General features: G+C 43.3%; 1 protein-coding gene across 1 annotated transcript; it reads right to left on the minus strand.

Annotated features, from left to right (window-relative positions):
• Window positions 1-823: 823 nt before the first annotated feature.
• PRDM1 (PR/SET domain 1) lies at window positions 824-20,934 on the minus strand. The gene is made up of 7 exons (XM_068985405.1): window positions 20,893-20,934; window positions 19,034-19,282; window positions 12,541-12,660; window positions 8,735-8,987; window positions 2,546-3,666; window positions 1,985-2,113; window positions 824-1,638 (listed from the first exon to the last, which is right to left on the minus strand). The coding sequence occupies exons 1-7, from the start codon at window positions 20,932-20,934 to the stop codon at window positions 1,066-1,068; spliced, it is 2,487 nt and encodes an 828-aa protein (XP_068841506.1). The 3' UTR covers window positions 824-1,065.
• Window positions 20,935-23,751: the final 2,817 nt, after the last annotated feature.

Genomic DNA, 23,751 nt, shown 5'->3' on the forward strand with positions numbered 1-23,751 from the left:
ATCTAACTCAAATCCTTCCTGGTGGAGCACCATGCTTGTGCAATTTTGACGTGATAACAAAAAAGACCAACAACAAAAACACCTGGACTTATGCCCCCAGACCTCACCCATACAAAACCACCTGTGCTTTGGAAACATTTTGCGGTGGTTTTAAACATGGCATTTTGTCTTCTTCACATTTTCAGATAATACATTGGGATGCTAAAGTCTCATGGCCACTCCAAATGGTCACATGACTTTGCGGGTGGGACGACGCTGTTTTTTTGAAGAGGGAGACAGACTGGCAAAGCCTTCTTACCACCTTTCTGGTAAATCCGTGATTGGGGGCAGGAATGCTGAACTCTCTACAGAAACATACAAGATTTTTATTTCTTCTACCTATTACTGGGTAATTCTGCAAACATACCCCCAAATTATGTTCAAATGATACAAGGCTGTTCAAATAATATAATCCTGTGAATGAACACATCAACTGCCTAACTTTGGCAATACTCAAACCTCACTTTCAAACCATTATTATAGAGGGAGGTTGACTGAAGTAATGTTATCTGTTTACTAAATCTTAGATACTTAAAACAGATGTGCAGAAATTATCTACAAAGAATGGCCACCAGACAAAAATATAACACTTAACTCAAATTACAAGGAATTCTTCCAGTCATTGTAAACTTTTTTAATTATTGCTTTTTGAATGATAAATTGTATAATAAATTATGAAGGATTATCATTGAAAAAATAATTATGGCTAGGCAATAGTCTTAGCAATGGGGAGGCTATGCAAACATATTCACACAAATATTCAAAATACAACAGGTTCAAATATATAGATGGGGTGTAAGTAAGTATATATAATAGGTATATATATTGTCTTTGCCTCATTTATGCCCTGAGATTTCAGTAACTTTGGGGTTCCTTCTTTAATTCCAGAGAAGTGAGGGAAACCATCTGCTGTCAGGGAGAGCTTTGCAGAACTGGAATTATGTACAAGCGCTTGCGACGGGCACCCTGACTCGCCAAGTCGTAAGTTAAGAAACAAGACAAAACACCTTTTGTTTTCTGAAAATCTTAAGGATCCATAGGTTCAACTGTTTCTTGTTTGACCTTTACAGGTCCCAGAGGTAGTGGGTTGCTGTGAGGCAACTTCAGGAGGGGCGGCTCTGTTGACTCATAGAGGCTACACCCTGAGAGCAGTCCATTTCCCATGTTTCTCTGCAAAGACACTTTCAGGCCAGTTTCTTCCTTCTCTTTTCTGACCACGGCCAGAATCTCGTTTTCCACCACAGAGGTCACGTCGATGTTGTCCTCCATGTCCTCCAGCCGGTCAGCATTGTCGCTGATGTCAAACTTCTCAATTTCTTCGTTGATTCTGGTCAGGTCCTCCAGAGGCAGCACAGTGGCTGGGGCCACAGGACAGTGCCCCTTCAGGTGGACCCTGAGGCTGCAGAAATGGATGTAGCTCTTGTGGCAGTGGGCGCACTTGTGGGGCCGCTCCCGGGTGTGTAGGCGCTTGTGGAGTTTCAGGTGCACAAACTGGGTGAACTTGGCAGGACACACCTTGCACTGGTAAGGTTTCTCTCCGGAGTGGAGTCGCAGGTGGGTCTTGAGATTGCTGGTACTGCTAAATCGCTTGTGGCAAACCTGCAGTGTGGGGAGGGAGGCAGAGAAGGGAGGATGGAGACTAGAAGGTTAAGAGCTGCCAAGGGGAGGTGCCAGCTGCCCACCCACACAGGACAACCTGGGAGGGGAAAGAAAACTCCCTGTGGCCCCTCACCGCAGCGTTAGGCAAATATGGCAACGTGGGGACACTCCCACAGGGTGGTGTTTCCCTCCCCGACCATTGTCCACCCAGTGGAAGCCGGCTGTGTCATCTCATCAGCAGCCTAAGGAAGGCAGAATTCTTGTGCTGGTTTAGGACACCAGGAGGGTGACTGCTGAGACACTGTCTGCAAAGGTCGAAAAGTTCTACCCAGAAAACACTGCCCACCTGGCATTCATGTGGCTTCTCTCCTGTGTGTACCAGGTAGTGTTTCTGCAGATGGGCAAGCTGAGTGAAGCCCTTGTTGCACGTCTGGCATTTGAAAGGTCGTTCTCCACTGTGCACTCTGAGGTGGACCTGGGAAGAAGCCACAACACCTTAGCTTGGCTCCCACTCTGCAGGCTGTAAGAGTGAATGTCCCGGCTCAAAGACTCAGGGCATTTAGGATGCAAACCTCTTAAGCACCAAGGTGAAGTCTTAGAACAAATCAAACCCCAATGTGAGTTTCAGAACACTGTCGTGTCTGAGCTAAAGAAAAGTCACAAGCTAGGCAGGGACTCCACACTGATCCTCCAGCCCAAACCCCAGATGTTTATTAATCAGAAGACACTTGGGGGAGGGGAAGTAACGGGTCCCAAGCTGCATGGCCGACGATGCCATGCCTGGGTCTTACACGGAGAAAACCGCAATCTACAACCCGCGGGAGGTTTAAGTACTCAGGCGCGCTGTGTGTCCTCCCGGGGACAGACCGCGCGTTTTGGGGGGTGGGGGTAACCCCGCCAGGCCTACCTTCAGATTTGAGAGCTGCCCGAAAGTCTTGGCGCAGACGTTGCACTCATACTTGATCTTGCCGTTCTGCTTCTTCAGCGGGTAGGGGAGCGTCTTGTAGCCAGTCATGTTTCTTTTGTTCTTGATGAGATTCACGGCCTCCTCGCCTCCGGGGGCCGCAGCGGCCGCTGAGGTAGCTTTGGGCTGCACCACGTGCTCAGCCGTGGCGGCGGTCCCGGCCGTCGGGGAGCCGCTGGTGGGGGTGCAGGCCTTGTCCTTCAGGCTGGCGGCCGCCCCGGGGAGGGAGAAGGCACTGTGCGGCGCGGGCACCAGCACCTCCCGGGGGTGCTCGGGCTGCAGCAGGCGGCGCGCCCCCTCTGAGGGCAGCGAGCTGGGGAGCGAGGGGGGCGCCAGCATCGGGGGAGGCAGGCCGCCCCCGCCCAAGAGGCTGCTGTACACCGGGTACAGCCTCGGGAAGAGGCCGAAGCTGTTGAGGCTGTTGATGTTGCCCACGGCAGCGCCCAGGCCGTTGCAATTCATGCCGTAAGGGGGCAGCAGGAACTTGGGATAGTGCGCATTGTAGGAGGGGATGAAGGCGGGCGGCAGGTGGGTGGGCGGCCCGTAGCCGGCGAAGGAGCCCAGCCCCTCGGAGGCGGCCCCGTAGGGGGCATTCAAGTAGGCGTAGGAGTCGCGGGCCTCCTGGGGGCCGGGGGCCAGCGGCGACACCGTGTTCCCGGGGCTGCTGTGCGGGCTGCAGCTCTGCAGGCTCCGGTCCGGGCTGCTGCGCGCCGAGGGGCTGGGCGTCGCGGACGACGGTATGGGGGAGTGAGTGACGTAGGGCGGCCGCTCCATCCCGTAGCATCCCAGGGGTGCTTTCAGAAAGTCTTCCGGGAGCGGGGCGCGAATTGGGTACACCACGCGCGGGTAGAAGGGCATCTCCGGGCTCCCGTCTTTCCTGAAGTCATCCGCGTCCTTCTCGGAAGTGAGGGGAGAAATGTTGGAGCGGTGCAGGTCCTTCCCTTTGGAAGGGCGGGAGTCCAGTTTCAGGATCTCTTTGACGCTGTACTCTCTCTTCGGGACACTCTTGGGGCACAGTTCATGCCTCTCAGTGCTCTGCTGCTTTGGACGGCCCTGGGTTTGTGCTGAAATAAAGAAAGGGTGATGATTACTCAGAGGGAGATAGAAAATTGAAGCGACATTGCCCAGGCTTCTCTCTCCTTGAGCAAACCTGAGCCCCAGCTTCCCCAAGAGGGCCACCTGGCTTCTCAACACCCACTCATTCTGGAAGGCTCATGCCACTCCAGTTCCTCCTCAGCAAAAGCGGGTCACCGGTGGCATCAGTCAAATGAATAACATCGTTTGGATGACTGTTTCCACTGGTAGGAACCTCATGATAGAACAGTCCTGTTCAATCTAGAATAGGAGCGTATCTCCATGAAATACTGGGTGTGGGGTGTCACAGGTTAATAAAAGTCAGAGTTTACCTAAAGGAAATCAGCACACCCTGTGAACCAGATGTGAAAGATGAAGACTCATTTCAAGTAATAAGCAGTCATCAATTTTCACCTCCATTCTTGTTTAATACGAATTTGATAAAATCCTGTTCAAACTGCCTCTGTCAAACCGATTAGCAAGGTGATGTGAACCCTTCCTCTGGATTTGCTGACAACACCAGAATTTCACTGAGGCTCTGGGTCTCACCAGGCTCCCAGTAATGCTGTCCCCCGGAATCACAAGGTGTTACATAGTCATCGCTGCCAAACCACAAATGGCACTTTCCGAGCCAGTTCAATTACTTAGAGCACCAAAGAAAACAGGCAGCAAAGATGAACACACTTATTCCAAAAGATGGCATATTATTACTCGGTAAATAGACTGTTGAGGAACAGCAGCAATGTTCTTAAACAGAGCCTGTTTACGACAGGTTCTCCAGGCCATGCCACCAGCACTGCTCCCTCCAAACACGCAGAACGAAAGATGCTTTCGGGAAGGCACCAACCAGCCAGAGCTGGGAAAACCGACCACTCCTTGCTCAGCCTTCCCTGGAAACCAAAAGTAAAATACAAGCTGCTTGGTTGGAGGTCTGGTTACTGGCTGGTAGGCACTCCAGCCTGCACACTTGCCCTCAGAGTAGGGAGAGACGAAGGATCAGCTGTGGGTTTGTATAGATGCCATGAGAGGCAGGAGAGCTCTTGGCCTCAGCCTGAGAAGAAGACAGGCTCGGGGGACATTGCTAAGCCTCCGTAAAAGCATCATTTTGTTGTCCCTGCTTGATTTAATGGAGAAGAACTCTAGGCTTGATACCTGATAGGTCTATAGAAATGAACTCTGTGGACTCCAGAGTCTGAACTCTTCAAATCCATTCTCTAGGCTGACAGGCTTGAGGGATTCGGTTCCAGTTTGAGAGCCCCCTCAGAATGTTATCTCTGCTGGCTGTTATCAGTTACTCCCGGGTGAGCCCGAAGCTCCAGAATAAACACAGCCCAGACGCTATCAGGGAAGATGCTGATGGGGGCAGTGATGGAAAGCTTGTTGAGGGAGAGGGATTTCTGAAGCCACGAAACCAAAATAAATACCCCCTTATCAGGCCAATATCAGTCTTTCAGTGAGGCTCAGCAGGCAGGAAGTTCAAATTGTCACTTTTGTTTTTTAAAGCTGAAATGGTAAAAGAAGAGAGACAACTAAGTTGGAAAGCTGATAGGCAAGGCATCTCACAGCCACAGGAGGGAATTTTGAGGCAAAAAAAGAATGATTTGGAGGCAACCATATAGGCTCAGGTTAAAAAAAAAAAGACATAACCCTGGAAAAAAAAAGAAAACACAGAAACTTCACCATCACAACTTGCTGCCATTTTTATGTGGCAAAGTACATCTAAGTCTCCTAATTTTTTCTAGTAGCTTCAACACTCTCTGGGTTCTAAAATTCAATAAATTAAAGTTATAAGCAGGAAGTTTTAATCTGTCCATAGCACTGCCCTCCTATTTAGTCAGGTGTTATTGCTGAGCATCTCCATAATCCAATTATTGAACTTCTGCAAAGCTAACAAGCAAGCCAACAAGAAAAAGTTGGAATTTATTATTTTCTATGCAAAATACTGAGCAGAGTGTGCCTAGCGTATCATAGCTCCATGATAAATGTTCAGTATCTCTTACACCTTCACAAAAACACATTTGTTTCCTATTAAAAAAAAAAAAATATCCGGAGAGCAGTATCAGCCCCCTCAGGTGTTCTAATGTGTCAGTCATGGAATCTGTGCACATGTCTGCTAAGTCACTTCAGTTGTGTTCGAATCTGTGCGACCCTACGGACTGCAGCCTGCCAGGCTCCTCTGTCCATGGGATTCTCCTGGCAAGAGTACTAGAATGGATTGCTGTGCCCTCCTCCAGGGGATCTTCCTGATCCAGGGATCGAGCCCGTCTTTTATATCTACCAGCACTGGCATATGGGTTCTTTACCACCAGTGGTGTCTGGGAAGCCCTCATGGAGCCTACATGAAGGCATATTGAAAAAAAACCATCCTTCAGTAGCTGAGTAATCAGTGGAGCTGGTGTCATTTCTGACTCTCCCACTCAGCAGCAGCTTGAGTTAACTTGAAAAAGAAAATCAAGATCTGTTTTTGTTCTTAATTCTTTAATGGCTGTAGGCGGACGGAGTCATTTCAAGAGTGAACTGCTTCTGAAGGCTCTGAATGGCTTAATTATGCCGACTCACATTTTCGATCTATAATAAGAACCCCCAAGACTATAAGAAAGAACCTAGAAGTTCTGCAGTAGGCAAAACAAAGTCTGTTTTCAACTGAAACTGAGAAAGCAGATTAACATTTAGAAGTCTATAATTTGGTCAACTGTTTTCTAGATGGGCTAGTTAGATAGACTGAAAAAAAAAATATACCAAAAAAAAAAAACTTTGGGAGGATAAGACTTAAACCTAATAATTCCTACTCCTTTTTTTTTTTAATAACTATATGTGATTTCTGGCTACTTATTTTTCTTGACCTCAGTTTTCTTCAAATCTCTTCTCCTCAAAACTCTACCAACTGAACCATCACTGCCAGTTTAAAGCCCTCACAGAGACTCTGACACAGGCCTCTACTGTGCATGAAACATGGAACCCAACACAACTCATTTGAAGACACAATCTACCTGTTAGGCCTGATGAAATAGTGGAAATTTTCCTGATCAGCATCTCAATCGTGTTACCACACCTAAGACAACTGGTTTCACAACAGGCAGCAGGAGTCTTGGCTTACTGTGACTGGTTATTGTGAACTTTCATTCTGCACTACGAATACTGGACAGTGAATGGGTACCTGAAAATGTTCAACCACCATTTAGAAAAAACTCTGTATAAACGACGACACATATTTGAGGGAACAAAGGTGTCATTTCATAGAGAACGTGACAGTTCCTTCAGAGCTCAAAGAATAACCATTTGAACCTGAAAAATTCTGTGCTGAGCCTTTTGCTGGGGAATAAAAATGCAAGGCCTTTAGGACCTTTCTTTGTGCAGAAGGAGGTGAGGGATGTATGTGAAAAAACTTCTTTGTGGTTACTGCAAAAGTCACCAAGGTGGGTCTTTTAAAATGGAGTTACAGTTCAAAGAAAATAAAAAATCAGTCTTTTTTCTGAATCCATGAATGATGAAGCTCAAGGAATGGGAGGAGACCCTCAAGAGGAAGCTGCGGCTATGCTGAGAAAGCCAGGAAGCAGCAGCGCATGTTCCTGGGAGATGGCCTGCTGGAGTGCAAGCTGCCTTTTACCACTGGGCCTGGCACCTCAGAGGGGGAGAGAGCAGAAGGGCTCCTGGGACGCTGGGCACTAGTGATACAATGGGGACTCTTGCGAGTGCTTGAGAGACGAGGGAAAAGACCCACCACCATTGGCCAGGACCTGATTATACCTACTATGCTCAAGCTGGAAGCCAATTTGTTTCCAAACATTTCAAGGTTTTTTCCCCAAACCTCAAGGGTGCACTATTTGTGTGTACATAAGGACCACAAACACAAATTTAAAGATATTATGGTAGAGGTCTTTAAGCTTTTATAGCCTCAGCTTTTCAGAAAACTACAAATATAGTCTTGAGATCACTGGGAGAGCAGTCAACTAGACAGTGTGGGGTGAGTACCAAATAGCTATAGAGTTGGATTATACCTGACTAGGATAAGTAATTGGTTTGTTAATTGGCTAAAAATTTAAGTCAAATTCTAATTTATGTTAATATTAACATCCATCCCAAAGGTCTCAAAGGCCAAAATGTGAACTAAAACAATTTAGACTCCAGATAAAGCAAATGGGACAGCATAGGGATGATTGATGAATCTGGGTAAAGTGTTTCTGGGAATTCTTTGTACTGTTCTTCCAACTTCTCCTTATGTTGGAAATGAGATCAAAAAAAAAGCTTACAAAAATTTCAGCATTTAGATGCCAAACTCTGAAACCAAAAGGAGCTGATTTTAAAAATCTGCTTTAAAAGCAGTCTGAGAATATACAACTATAGTTACAACAGGTTGGAATTTTATGGTAAATCTTACATCATTCCTAGAGATCACTTGAGAATGACTAAAACAAAGTAGCCTTTTGCAGAGAGGTCATGACAGCAACTTTAACCGATAGAAAAGTAAAAGCTTATAAACCTAAGGAACTGAAAATTTGTTAAGATAAAAGTGATAGGTGGTTACTGTAATACCGATCAGGAGATCAGATAATTAGGTTTTTACCATAAGGAAGGAAACGAAGATATAAAATCCATTTTGAATAAGATTTGAAAAATTATAGCTCCAAGTTTTTTTAGAAACAATTTATGTTTCACATCAGACCATAACTTGATAACCAAATGCGCATCTACATTTCAAAGCATATTTTAAGCACTGACAAATTACCACAAACAGGAGCTATACCTTTCATCCTCGGCATGTCAGAACTAATCTCTATTACAATAGAATCCTACCTGTCCCCTTTTGGACAGATTAGCATTGGACCTTTATTTCTTCCTGTACATTCAGAGTTGTTCTTAGTAGATTTTAAATGATCAAGTTCCATTATAGCGAATAGAGACTGAAAAAAATTGTTTTTCTCTCCCCAGTGCTGAGTTTAAGCCACGTACTTGGCCCATCAAATGAAGCCATGTAATTAAACAACATGTTATTAGTGCAAAGGGGGCAGAACTGACATTACTAGCATTTTAAATTTTTTTTTTCTGTAATCCACTTACTGAGATTCATCATTGTCAGCTCTCCGGGATAAGGGTAGTGAAGCCTTTCTGCAAAGTCCCGGCAGTACCACACAAGAAGCTCCTGGTTGGCAGGGATGGGCTTAATGGTGTAGAAGTAGATGTTCATGCCGTTCTGACAGGCGGCCAGGTTCTGCTCCCGGGCAGAGTGTGCTGGGTTCACGTAGCGCAGCCAGTTGCTCTTCTCCTCATTAAAGCCATCAATGAAGTGGTGAAGCTCCCCTCTGGAATAGATCTGCGCAAAAGAGAAGAGAGACATGGAAAAGAAAGCCCCCAGTGCAACGGAAAGCTTGCCAGCACTTCTGAGAATAAACACAGCAAGTGTGATTTCTGGTCCCTGACTGCCTCATTAGAAAAGGAAATCAGTTTAGCCGGAGTTATCTTGAATCAGCAAAAATAAGGGAGGAAACAAGGGAGGCACGCTTTGTCAGTTACCTTTTCCATTTCAGTTTTAGGGTCTTTTCATGTTTGGGGAAAAGCTACAAAGAATGAAACACAAGATTTGGTTTAAGGAGCTGCCGCACCTAGTACTCTATCTGGTAGCGCAGTGAATGGCACACAGGCAACACTACTGGCTTGAGTTCCGATCATTCTGACTTTTAATGCTTTGAGTCACTAGGTATTAGACCAACCCGACTGAGTACGTCAAACTGAGTCTCTCAGCTTTTTCTATGGCCTCTGTACTTGCCGTTTCCTACACCCCCGCCCAAGGCTTAAACTCTGCAAACATCCTCCACCCCCAAGCCTCATAGTCCAGCAGTAACACTTATTCATATGAATACTTGGAACTTTGCCTTTTTGTGGAAACGCTGGGTGGGGCCAAGGTGAAGTTCACCTGCCATAACAAAGTGAACACTGGGACAGAAGCCAGCATCTGACAGTCTACTGAGAAGTCACTTTTCCTCTTGATTAATGTGTTTGGCCTTGCGCTTTTCTTCCAAGGCTGAGGAAGGGAGAGGGAACCCTCTTATCTGTGAGGAGGTTGGCTAAGACACCACTCACAGAGCCACAGGGTTTGTGTTTTTGGAAGAAGAGGAAAAAACCATGTTGTTCTTTAAAAGCAATACAAAATGAGAAATTCAAAGTTTGTCCTAAAGTAATACTACTTCTGGTTAGCAGATATCTTCAGGCCACTCAGTAAAAAGGTAAAGTCTTACTGAAACGACTATAAACAGACCCTTTACCTTCCCCAGAAAGTTTCTCTTTCCCTCTTTTTAAGATATACCAATCTCATCTTCAGACTTAAGAAAGATCCTTACACATATACAAGCAATACCTGGTTTTCTGCATCTTGGAGGCTCCAAGTCATAGGGCATGATTCACAGCAGAAGTTTTGCTCTAACCGGACAGCAGGTCATTGCTTTGTTCTTAGTCACATACTGACTATGTTAATCTCTAAAGTGTTTCTGTATTTCGCTCAAACGTTATCAGAGACAAAAAGGAACTCTGTCCCTTTAACACAGGCAGTAAACACCAGAATCACTTTCTTTTAAGAGTAACTTCCTGTAAATTGTGAAGGGGGAAATACATGTGGCTTCATCAAAGCAGCTTGTGAGAGCTTTTGCGGTGTGTTTTGTTAAGAGAAAATGGAACAAGGCTGGGTGAATTCTGCTATCAAGAGGGGTTTTCAAGTTTGTTTACTCTGATGTGCAAACTTCCAGGAACACGGGGTTCCATCACTCTTGCACTCTTCGCTGGGCGGAAACTGCTTTCTAAAGCTACGGGTATGTTGATTCCAGTCAGTCTTCCACAGTCTACAATTTACTGTATCCTCATTTTAAAACAGAAATGTCGATGCCATGAAGTCACACACACACACACACACACACACACACACACACCCACACACACACACACCCACCCACAAGAAAATAAAATAATGATACGTCAGATGAACACTGCTGCCTATCACCCTCCCTTTATTTCCATATATTATCAAGAAGATTAAAAACGTGCTGACTCATAGCACAGTTACAAGAAATGTCACTGGTTTCTCAACTTGAACATCCCTTCTCTTCTGTGTGTAATTTGCATGAAACTTTTTCTTTCCTCACAACAGATGTTCATATTCCTGCCAACAAAATCAGAATGCTTTTAACAACATGTGGGGAGTTATCTCCTACAGTATCCTTTGCATGTGAAGGACCAATTCAAATAAATCCTCTCAGGGAAAGCATTTCAGCTACTTAAGAGTAAATCTTCAATAAACTAGGGAACTGAGACAGAGATAGGAGGTTCTTAAATATTTCTTGTCATTTTTTTTTGAAAGGACCATGCATTAACCAGACTAATACTGGATTGTTTTAATTCAGACCTTAGACTCAAGAATTACAAACATCTATGGCTCACTTCTCAGAAGACCTTATTGGCAATAAAGGCAAAAGTGCACTCACATTTTACCCATTATTAGTCAGGTATTACATGTATTTTAAGTATGAGTAATTATTAAATTTGTGAGCACGCAATTCATAGTGGAAAATTCTCAGTGATCTCTTTTGTTCGGAAAATAGTAAAATAGATTTCTTAAAACACAAAACTTCCTGGGTTTAAAAAAAAAAAGCTTGTTTCTTAGGACAGCTTCTAGGTGATCACAAAATATAGGTCTTTTATAAAAATACTTGTCCAAAAAATATAAGCATTCTCGGAAAATCCGACCAGAGTAAGTATAATATGGACTTCCCCGGTGGCTCAGTGGTCAAGAATCTGCCCACCAATGCACGAGACACAGGTTCAATCCCTGGGTCGGGAAGATCTCCTGGAGAAGGGAATGGCAATCCACTCCAGTATTCTTCCCTGGGAAATCCCATGGACAGAGGGGCCTGGTGGGCTACAGCCCATGGGGTCACAAAAGAATAGGACACAACTTAGCGACTAAACAAGTATAATACAGTTTTTGTTGCCATCATGCAACTGTTTCTTGAAAGAATTTCAATAAAGGTTTCCCAGGAATCATGTACATTTTATGCAAGTCTATATACATACATATAATTGCTTTTAAATTTATTTTCTAATTGAGGAAATGGAGTATCCAGAGACATGGATGGGAAAATGGAAAACGTCCACTTTTTTCTATTCATTCTCATCCAGGGTCTTTTACTGAAAGATTCTATCTAATTAGCTCACCTGTGAGATTCTTTCTAACTGTGATATTCCAAAGGAAACTGGATTGACTAGATGGGATGTTAAAGCAAAGTTTATCATCTTGAATGTTGTAAGCATCTCCCTTACACTATGGAATAACTTATGTACTGTCAAATCCAGTAGTTTCATGGTACAGATGCATTTAAACAGGATGAGTCTTGTAGTCCATTTCCATTCCTCCAGTACCATCTTCTATTCATCCTTCCTAAATGGCATTTATTTTCAAGGTAATTCATTTGTGATTACTCGTCCATTCAATTAGTCCATTCAATTAAAGTTAAGTCAGCAAGAAATCAAGAAGGGGTGAAATCTAAGGTGACTCATTACTACTTCCTTGCACAGAAATGCAAATGAACTTACCCTTGAAGCAAGCAGCAAACTGTTTCCTTTCATCACAAAACTCTAATGAATCGCAAAAATTAAGATTCACACAGACCACCTCCTTCACCCCAACTACCTTCAAGCTGTGTTTCCCAGGCTGAATTTTGAACCAGTTTCGTCACAATTGCTTAGAATTCCCTGTGTCCATGGGGACCCTGAATATTGTGGGGAGCTCCAGGACAGTTGAAAAAGGAAGTGACCCAGCAATTTTAGTTTCATTTTTTCCCCCTAATACTTAATGAGTAGGGAAAAATTTCCCTACTTACCCGCCAAAAATATTTCCGGTTGGCGTTCTTGGGAACTGTATCACTGGTGTAGATTTCACCTATTAGAGGTCCAAAACGTGTTCCCTTTGGTATGTATTCTTTACTCACCACTCCAGTAATCTAAAGGGGGTAAAACACATGAAACAGTGAGTTCAACAGTAAAATATGAATCGATCTTTTCATTTCAATGAACTGAATTGTCAAATGGTAATACCGCCAATAACAAAATTGTGCTATGGAGAGCAGACATTAATGGTGCCTATATAATTAACGAGCTTGACTTTTGGGGAAGACTATCTGTTAAACTCACAGATGATCAGCAAATATTCAGCCAAGTATAACAGTCTAGTTCTCTGGTGACTGAGGGTCCAATATTTTTTATTAATACTTTTTATGCTAGAAGAACAGAGTGGGTAAAACCATTCCGGTTTAGAATGAGTTTCGAATGCTGTAGAATTAGACAGTCAAGGTTAGATCATTTTAGCCCGTTCCTAGTTTCCTATTTCTTCTTCTCCCTCAAACCATAAATACAGTGTACTTAAGGGGAATAAAATAGTTTTAACCTCAGAAACCAAAGTAATGTTCTTTGGTTGTTCCACAAAGGCCTAAGGAACCAGAAACAAAACATAATATATTTTTTTCATTCCAGATGAGGTTTTTTTTTTTCCCCCCCTTTATTTATAACTTGTAAGTTCTCTTTGGTAGAAGGAAATTCTTTCAAGTAACTTTGCTATTCTCTAGCATCTTCTGCTCAACCAGTGGTCAAAAGTCTTCCTTTGAAATGGGATTTATACCTAGGAGAGCTGTGGGTTCTAAGATCTGAGGAAATGACTTTCTTAGACTGGATGGATCACACATTTGACTTTGGAGGGCCTTGCTAAAAAGAAACATGTTAACTATACCAGTTCCTCCCTGATGGTAAATTTCTTGGGGTGGGGGATGGGGTTTAAAAAAAAAGTCACCAACCACTAATCAGGAAGCGATTCATCATTATTCAAAAGAACTCTGTAACAGTCCCTTACAACATTTTGCAGTACATTTTGTTTTGTTTTTTTATTCACTCACTTTCCCATTTTGATTTTCTTTTCACCCAAAACAGCCTACAAATCACTTACTGAATGCCTTATTGATATGGACCAAGAGGAGAGGTAAAAACATACTTATTTCCCGTTTTTATTATCCCTGGTGGCTCCTTTCTAACTGTGCACCTGAAACGGTAGGCCTTTATATATGAATCAATAAATGTTTGCAGTGGAATTTAAGATTTTGGTTTTGATATACACTGATACTTCATTAAATCTCATCAACAACTGAAATCTTTGTTTAAAAGGATACAGAACACACCTACACGCTTGTGACAGACCAGTCTTTCTCATATACATGACTTAAAAATTAATTTTAAAAATTTAATATTAAATAATCAAGCCAATGGAGCATACCCAGACTGGAAAGACAGAAAAAAAGAAAATTTCCTATACCCAACACAAGTTGAAACAAGGCTGGTGAGCTCGAGTGTTATTTTTGGTCCGTTATGAATTTCTGGCAAGAGCTGAAAAAAGCAGATGTTCATTTCATTCTCCTCCCCTGCCTCATTTACATCTATCTGCCCTTTCAATAACAGTTCATCGTTATTGGCATATGTTGGCAGTATAGCTCTGAGGAGTACTTTATAAAAGTCTTGAGTTAAAAAAAACGTCCTAGAGCTTAGGTAGACTTATTCAGAGGTTATTGTTTATTACATATTATTGAAATGAATTTGAAAAATTCATGGAATTGGCTTTTATGGCAGAAATCACTTGGCATTCATATCTGAGTGATTATTCCATAATATTAAAATGACAAACAGGAAAAACAAATAATGTCATTCACTGGTGAGCCAATAATTAGCAGTTGATATTTTCAACATATCCACTTTAAAGCAGTAATTTTTAAAAAGGTACTCAACTGGTTTATCAACTTTGTTTTAAATTACAGTCTCTTGCAGACAATGTCTTGGGAGTCAGAGCTTGATTACCAACAAATAGTATGACATCGAGGTCAGGGTTTTTCTCCTGAATTGCCATTCTTTTAACCAATGGGCTTCGTATTCAGCTCTCAATCCTACACTAAGAAAATATACAACACTTTCTTATGGTCTGAAAGAAGTCAACCAGCAACTTGTTCCTACAAAAGAATTTGCAGAAGACACACGCCACCAAACATCTTTGAGGGCAGCCATAGGAAAGTCACTGGAGAAAATATGAGAGGGCATTAAAGGGCTCCATCAATAGCCATACAAATACAACTCGCCAGGTAAGACAGGAGAGCAATTTGTCTGGAAAGGGAGGTCTAGGGAAATCCTCAAGTCCCAAACAAATAAAAGAGCCTCAATACCAGATTATCTTTACAAGTGAGACAGAACACTAATATTTTAAGTTCTGAGATCCATAGAGCTTTGGGTACTTATATACTCACACATGAATAAATAGAGACACCAAATCATAGAATTTTGAGGCTGGAAGGAACTGTTTAGCTCATATACTATCTCTGTCCATTCCCAGTTCAGCACCCTATCTCACAATCAGCACCTTCATCTCAGATCCTTATCTGAGAAATTATTCAAAGAGGACATAAGAGCTATAACTAAGATTCCAGCTCTAAGACTCCTGAGCTCAGCCAGGTAACCGGAGCGGGGATCAGAACCAGGATAGTTTTTAATGGGAAGTAAGTGACTAAGTCCTACTTCTCCCTCTGGCCCTGGAAAGATTTGGATGTGAATCTTAGCCAACAACCAACAACGTTCTATCCTTGGAGCCAGCACATAATGTAGGGAAACCTGGTGTGTGCCTTGAATTTCCCAGTAACTAGAAGGCCTAATTAAGAATGTGTTCACCTAAGCTCAGGAACGAAACTTCACTGGAACTGACCAGGGTCCTAAAGCATCATTGCTGGGCCGGGACTCCTGTGTGCCTCCCATAAATCTACCAGCGAGAGGATGCTGGCCTTCACACTTCCCTGCCGGCCTGTTCTTCCCAGCTGTGCGTTCTGTGCTGGGCTGACCCCTACGGATCTATCAACAGCCTCAGTTACACAACATACCCTGAAGTCCAAGACCTGCAGACAAAAAATAGGGCTTGTTTTCCATTTTACGAAATGAAGATGTCACAACTTAGTATGGGTGGACTAGGAGTGCTGAATGAAAGTTTGATAGTAAGGAGAATAATTTTTTTTTAAAGCGAATTCCCTCTTTACGAATATATGAATACACATGAATCTCATTGAGTTTCAAGCAGAAATATCATTCAGGTCTAACGATGGTTTAAGTATCCTCACCCCAAATTATATTAAAATCATTTTAATTACTAGCTACCTCTTCCCCTCCCCCTCAAAAAAATGACTCATTAGATTAAAATTCTATTTTGAATACAAGGATATTTGCATTGAGATGGTTAGTGCTCTGTAGTGAACCAAGACTTCAGCCTGCACTTTACTCCATTGTTTTTAAAAGGGGGTGGAGTGGAAAGAGATGTTTTTGGCAAGTTTCCTTAATTATCTTTATATTAAAGGAAATGCCTGGTTACACGGTCTCCCAATAAAAGGCAGTATGAAGAGGGAACTGCATATTACGGCGAGATACTTTTTACAGATGACTTAATAATGGACTTCAATCAAAACGGACACTGAGTCCCCATCATTGCCTGATGTTTAATTGCCACACGACTCTGGAGTTCAGGCTCAGAGCCACAGAGCCTCTGAATTCAATGTAAGCAAGCTCAGTTCAGGCTACGGCTTCTAGAACAGAAGTGTTTAAATCAATCTTTCTGTGTTCAAGTATTCACAGTAGATTATTTCAGGAGATCAAGGGGAAAATCCCCCTAAAAGAATAACCCAGCAGTTTAAAAAGTTTTAAAAGTTTTTTGAATAGAACATCTATATTTGGTTTGCGTTTTGGAAATAGGAAGTAAGAACAGCCTCATTAAAGGTGCAAAATGATTCTAAACTAAATCTAAAAATGAGGGTCAAGATCAGAAATATGGTTTGTATGTTTTGTTTTTAAACCAGAAAAAAAAAAAAAGGTGCTGACACATAGCACAAATTCATAATGAAAAATGGTCTTGTTAAAAAAAAATCCCCAGGATGTCAGCACATCAGTACATAATGTAACATCTTCTGCTACTTAAATGAAAACATTTAAAGAAGGGCAAGATACATCAGTCAGATAAAAACTACATGTACAAAGGCTTTTTTCCTCTTTCCACGGCTTGTGGGACTAAAAGAACTAACTGAATAATGATAATGTAAACATTTCATCCATTCTGAAGGTTCCTGTCCTAGAACTGGTTTGTAGCTATCATACGCTCAATGGCTCAATTTCACAGTTCTCTTTCACCATCCTGAAGGAGCTGTCCTTTTCCAAAATGCAAAAAGGAAGGAAGGAGAAACAGGAAAGCAGGTACACATTACAGAGGGAGCTTAGGCCAGTATTACATTGAAGCTGGTTTCCTGCTTACTTTTATGATGAAGGACTAAAGACATACTGTTCTCTTCAAGCATGTCGGTAAAATCAAATAGGAGAAAATAGAATAAGAGAACCCTGACTTCTTACTAGGTTTGTTCTGAAGGATATAGGTACTGTATGCATTTTCAGTGCTGAACTACGAAATAAGGAGTTAAACATGCAATGAAAAAACGCCAAACAAGCTTAATAAAGGATTGGTCTGAAGTATGTTAAGACGATAAATAAAACCACAGTGACACCAAGAGGGGCCAGTGTAGCACAGTGTAGAAGCATTAGATGGAAAGTCTGAAGAACTTTGCTCCAAGTCTGGCTCTGCCTCCAAGTATACACCTTAAGTACGTGCTTAGTCTTTTGAACTTTGGACTAATGATCTAAGGGCATTTTTTTTTCTATTTAGCTATTATTTTAAATAGAGTGATGAAAATTGAAAGACAGGCTAAGAGCTAAAATGAGGACAATACTACAGAACTAAAAGGCAAGGATGAACCAGAGTGGAGGGCTTGACTTTAATCCCAAGCGGCTGGACAGGGCAACACAACACAATTAAAATCTGGGAACGGACCAGTATTTGGTCAAATTTGATCTGGGAAAAAATGCTACACTTTTTAAAGCCACAGACAAACCTTACAGACCCAAACAAATCCTACACTGATTCCACGGGCCACATACTAAAAGACTTTCTATAGAAAAGGGTGTTACTTTCACAAAAAAGGTGTAATTAAGGCCGACTTCTGGGGTCAAGTTTTTGGTAATGTTCACATACAAATACAATTTAAATTTTGCTTTTCATGAAATCAGCCTCCTCTCTCCCAGTAGGAAAAACGGGGAGGTGGGAGGGGGGAGTTGAGTTTTAATGAAACCCAAAGCAGAGTTGCTCTATTTAATTTTAGACAGCTGTGTCACCCCTCACTAACAACACTGAACTCAGACACCCCAACAGGAAAGAGACAAAGTATTTCCCAAATCAGCTCTCAAAGCCTTCAAATACTGTTCCTTCGGGAAGGAGGAAAGTGATTTGACATGGTTGTAATGAACAGTCTCAGGATGGAATTCTGGACTCCTACAGCAAAAGAGCCCCCTGTCACGACTTTCTGAAGGCAGTGACAGACTGACAGTGAGCCACAGGAATGGTGGTGGTAAGTCTGTGGTGGGGTCAATTCCTTCAACTCAGCCCTGCAGTCGACCCACGAGAGCAACTGCAGTAGCTGAATTCTCAAAACAAGAAGTGGTTCTGCAAGTTTTTTCACAGCTAAACATCACGCCTTGCTATAATCATTATATAAAAGGGTAAACACAAATCCTTTGCTCATTCCAAGTTTGGGTTTTCAACCCCTTTGAAACAACAAAGAGTGTACCCACTTCAGAGGCTAAGAAGGAATCGGCCTGCCAGCCCTGCCAGAGCAAGGGAGCTGCTGCAGATAAACACTGGTTAGCTCTGAAGTCATCCGGACAGAGGACACTTTTACATGAACCTCTTCTCAGTTTACACCATCACTTCAGTTCATAAACACGTCAAGGTTTTGAGAATAATTTTAGAAACCCAGCTAATAAAGCTGGCTCGTTAAAAAGAGACTAAAGCCATCTCGTGACCAAAAGGAGACAAAAGAAACGTGGAAAACATTTTTTTCAAAGAAAAAGTTTTCTCCCTCCAAAGCAACTGTACTGGGTGATGAGGGCCAGTGAGTCCAGAGCGGCCAGGAAACTTTCTCGAAGCTGCTGACAATTTCACCCACCCCATGCTGCAATTCGGCTTTTCTAAGACATGTCAACTTGCCAAAAGATTTAACTGTTTACTGATTAATATGGAATAGTCAAGAGCTGGAGAAAATAAGCAGGGATAGACTTAGGGCAAGAGAAGGCAATGAAAGAAGTGAATTAAGTGATCAATTATTTACTGATACTTACAGATTCTCACAGATATACAAGGCCTCAAAGGCAAGTAGGGAGATTTGGCATCAGGTGCCAATCTTCTTCAGCAAGAAACCAGAGGCTTACCTCTTTGGTGTTTGTGGCACATTTGAAAAGTAGATTCCTCGGTAAGGAAGCCTCCGCCTGAACCGAAGTGCCTCCTTCCACACCAGAATCCCAGGGGTGGTCATTCACAATGTATGTACACTTCTCCTCAAACTCAGCCTCTGTCCACAGAGTCATATCCGCGTCCTCCATGTCCATTTTCATGGTCCCTTCGGTCCCTTCTGCCAACCCTGGAACCTTCACAGCACTGGAGCTACACTTGGGGGCAGCCTGGAAGAGAAGGGAAAGGCCTTTAATCCCCATTGTCCCGTGGCTCCTCTGAGAGGCTATGACTAATACAGTCGTCTGAAGACTTTAAAAGCAGATGCAGAGTGCTTGGTACAGTTGAGTAAGAGCCAAAAAGCCGTATAAAGATTGCCTTGGAGAAGCAAGGTTTTTAAATGCTATCCTTTAACAACAACAACAAAGAATGTGGCAACCTCATTGGGGGACAAAGTTTAAAAAAGAAAAGAACCACCTCCGAACAATCCCTGGCTTTACCTCTCACAGCAGAAAAATGTTGTGGGCGCCCAGTCCTCTGTCCCAGGACGCCTGGGGTCATGGCCGCCAGACCCTCAACGCTGTGGAAAAGCTGCCTCAGAAAAGTGTCACAAACAAGGAGAGGAAGAGGAAGGAGCTCTGTCTGCCTCTGAATGAAGCTAAAAATGGAAAGCGCGTGTGGTGCAGGAGCGGAACCCAGCCTGCCTTTTCCAAATGGGGAAGACTGAACTTTCCCACCAGCTCCCAACTCAAAACAACTTTCAAAACAACTTGCCCCCCCCCACACCCCCTCTGCAGCGCGATCTCTTTCATCCTCTCACATGGAAGGCTGAAAAGGACTGCATCCTGCCAGCATCACTGAGCTGCAGCTTTTCAGAAACCATTTGGACCATAGGAAAAGAGGAGGAAAGATGGGGGTGGGGGACAGGGGGCAAACTCCCCACAGTTTCTTTTGACTGTGGGTATCTCACGCCAGATTGAAAAAGCAAAAACAAAACATAAAACTGTTCAATAGAATTCCCTAAAGAGAATTCCTTTAGGGAGCCCTCAGCTACAAATAGCACTTTCCATTTAAATCTGAAAGTGTACGAATTCCCAGAAGTCACTGATGGGCTACAGTTTACTGTAACTAAAGTTACAACAAATATAGAAAACTCAGAAGACAAGCTCTGCTTCCACTTGTAAAGTGATAAGGGTATTCCCGCAAATCCCCTCCTCACACGCAGGAAAAGTGCTTTCCAAAGAGAGAGAGAGGGGGTAAAAAGGTAAACAACGTCTGCAGTGTTTTCCCATACAGACGTGTGGGGGGAAAAGTAGGAACGTATTAAAAAGGAGTAGGGTATTATTTCCCTGTAAGAACGTGTCCTCGTTAGAATGTAAACACAACACTGTCCAAGTCCTTCAGGGTGGCTTTTCCACTCTGTTTCTTCTCTAAATATGATGACCCCCCCTTTTTAAAAAAAATCAGATGCGAAGTTGTCCTTCCCTCAGTCACGATTGAAACAAACGTGCTTAAGTCTACGTAGTTGCGACACGTACAGTCACGATGCCACATAAGTGTTAAAATAAAACCAAAATTTAAAATTAAGCCAACGCGGAATAGTTACTTTGTTGGACGGGGGTGGGCCGGAGTCACTATTGAAATTTCAATGAACTGACAATTATGCCTAGAACTGAAAGGGTTAATGATTCATAAGGAAAAAGTCTTATAAACGTTTGACAGTGCTAAGTGCCCAAAAGCAGAAGCATTTCTGGTTTATACTGCGACTACGTTAGCCGAAAAGGGGTGGGGGGAGTTTTCAGATCAATTTCAGAATGAAAAACAAGATCAAGTTCCTTACCAAGGTCGTACCCACACGTTTTTCCAAGCAAATATCCAACATCTGAGATAAATGTCGCTCATGCCTAAACAGTCCGCAGTGCTCCGCGTCCCCTCCGGGCCGAAGGCTGGCGCGCACCGCGGCGGTGCCCTTCTGCTCGGCCGCCCGCGCCCGCGTCCCGGCTCCCGGCGCGGACAGGTGCCGCGCTGCTCTGCCTCTCCGCGACACTGGAGGGCCGAGTGTCACGGCTGCGCTTACAGTCTGGGTTAACCCGGCCGGCGGCTCGGCCCTTACCCCCTCCCAGCTTGCAGATTTCCCATTCGTGATTCACTCCTACCAGTCGCCTGAAGAGGGGGCGTGGCCGCACCTGGCCAAGCCGCGTCGAGCTCAGCCTAGGGCTTTCCCCCCAGCCCGCGAGCGCCCAGAGCTTCCTCTCTCCGTATCTGAATTTCAACATTTACTTGGAATCGTGACTTCCCTTTGAAGGCACTTAACCTCCGCGTAGACTCGGACTGTATTGTATTCTAAAGACTCCAGACCGCCCTCCTTCCTGCTGCGGCTTTGTGAGGGGGCGCACATTCCTTAAATTCAGGGAAACCTAAAAAGGATCTAAACTTGTTGGAGTTCCTCGGTTCAGGTCCAGTTAGAGAGTTTACAAAACTTACTTGAAAAGAGCACGTGAAAAAGAGCAATTAATTTGCATGTTATGAAATAAGATAGAGCTGTCTAGTCCTCAAGCTATTGCTTGGGAAATAAAGGACTCCTTCCCCCCAACCCCCCGCCCGTCCCGCCCCCAAATTTGTAAGCGTCCATTTCCCCTGATTATTAAAGTTCATAGTTAGTAAAACTGACTTCCCTCTTTCAATTATTTAGTAAATAGGGAAATACGAAAAAGTTATAATCCTACAGACTGAAATTTCTTTGCCTTTTCTCCCCTCCCCAAAACCCACAGGCAAAGGAGTGTGTTTGCAAAATGTAGAGCATTAATCTGTTTCTTAAAGAGAATGTGGAACTGATCACTGCAAGTGGAAAGCAGACAGAGGCAGTAATTAGTGGAGCTCTTCGTTGGGAGCCCTGTCCGGCTTTTCCTCCAGCCCCAGTCCGTCCTCTGTTGAAGGAAGGACATCCTGTGATGATGGCATACAATGTCCTGTTTGTTTATTATTAAGAGCGTGGACCTTGCATTCCTGCTTCTCATTACAAAACAAACCAGATGCTTTACTTCCTTCAATGGTCTTGTGCCTTCAGCAAGGAATCCTCTAATTCAGGGAAACAATCAAGCAAAGGGTCCATTTAGAGCAGACACCCTATTACAAGGGCTGTTTAGATCTTTGTAGCACAAGCCCCCCACTATTCCTGCTGCTTTTCTATACGTGGTGATTTTTAAAATCATCTCTCCTTCAACCTTAGGCTGCAGTGTCTTTTCTAACATTTAAGTACACATGTGATACACACCCACGTCCCAACAGACATGCACACCCCCACGTACACACACCCAGTCCCAGCCTAATGATACCAACTTAGTCATACAATGAAGTGGACATGTGAGTATTTGTTTACAGGAAGAAACAAAGCCAAACAAAGCCCAACTCAACTATAAAAATATTTATCTTTAAAATTTCTTTTCTCTCTTTTAGGAAATATTTCTAGAATTTTTTTGGTGGTGGGGTGGGCAGGTAGAGGGGCGGTAAAAGATTATCTGGCAGGAAATGGTATTTGTGTCTAAAATCCTTCCTCAATCTCTGCAGTAGAGAACAATTAAATTCCCACTAGGGCACATAAGTAACACAGTCCCCATCACTGCCTGATGACCTGTGATTATATGTTAGGCCAGAGGGGACGCTAGCACCCAGAGGAAACAGGACTTTGAATTGGCAAATGTGCTAGGGGGTGTAAAACTGAATGGACAGTTTGTTAAAGAGTTCTCAGAAAGCTCCAAGATGATAATTAAACAAGAGAAATCCAGCCTTCTCGAGAGGGTTTATTAACTGATGCTGAGTCAGCGCCACAATGGGCAAAAAAACCCCTACGTAGTCACACTGAAGGCCGGCCTGCTGTTCAGTCAGTCTCGCCTGCAGATGTTAGAGTATTTCACTTCCCTTTTAGAATCAAACTGTTCTTAGGCCATATACACCCTCCAAGGGCTGGTGAGTCAACCACAGTGGAGGAAGGAAAGGGGCAAAAAGTTGGATAGTTTAGATGGGAAGAGGCTATTTTAAACCAAATATTTACTTTAATGACTTGAAGATGCCAGTGAATCAACTCACTGTTAATTAATATCAGCCTGCACTCACCTTCAGAGGTGGTGAAATGGGCTTGAGTCTAGGGAGGACGCAAACTTCAAATACCAGTGTGGGGCTTAAGCCAGGCAACCCTAAAATTAGTTCCAGGTGCTCCAGCTGAGCTGGAGCAGGCACGACTGGAGCTTTCAAGAAAAAAGACACACAGAGTGTTGAACTAGAAAATCCTTCCAATAATACCAAAAGCACAAACCTAACCATTTTTATTGTAATCATAGCAGTCAAAGGTCGGCCATAATATAATTTAAAATGAAAGCTGCAAAAAAAAAAAGGGAAGAAAGGATAAAGGAAAGAAGCAAGCCCACTCATAAGAAAAAGTAGGTTCATATAGTCACACCTAGATATGTCCAGCAGAAAAGTGCTGGAGGAGAAGAAGAGGGGGTGGCCTTCTGAACTTCACTCCCCCGCTCTTCTAGCAGGCCCGAGCATAACATTTAGAAAGCTGACAAGCAGGCAGATGTCAGCACTGGTACTGCTGTGCAGAGAGAGCTATCAGAGGCTGCCACTATCTGGAATATTAAGTCTCAAAATGTTCATTTCTAAGTAATACCTTGGTGTACTTTTAGTCACTATATTATTT

This window comes from Capricornis sumatraensis, chromosome 13 (genome assembly GCF_032405125.1).
Source record: "Capricornis sumatraensis isolate serow.1 chromosome 13, serow.2, whole genome shotgun sequence".
Classification (NCBI taxonomy): Eukaryota; Metazoa; Chordata; class Mammalia; order Artiodactyla; family Bovidae; genus Capricornis; species Capricornis sumatraensis.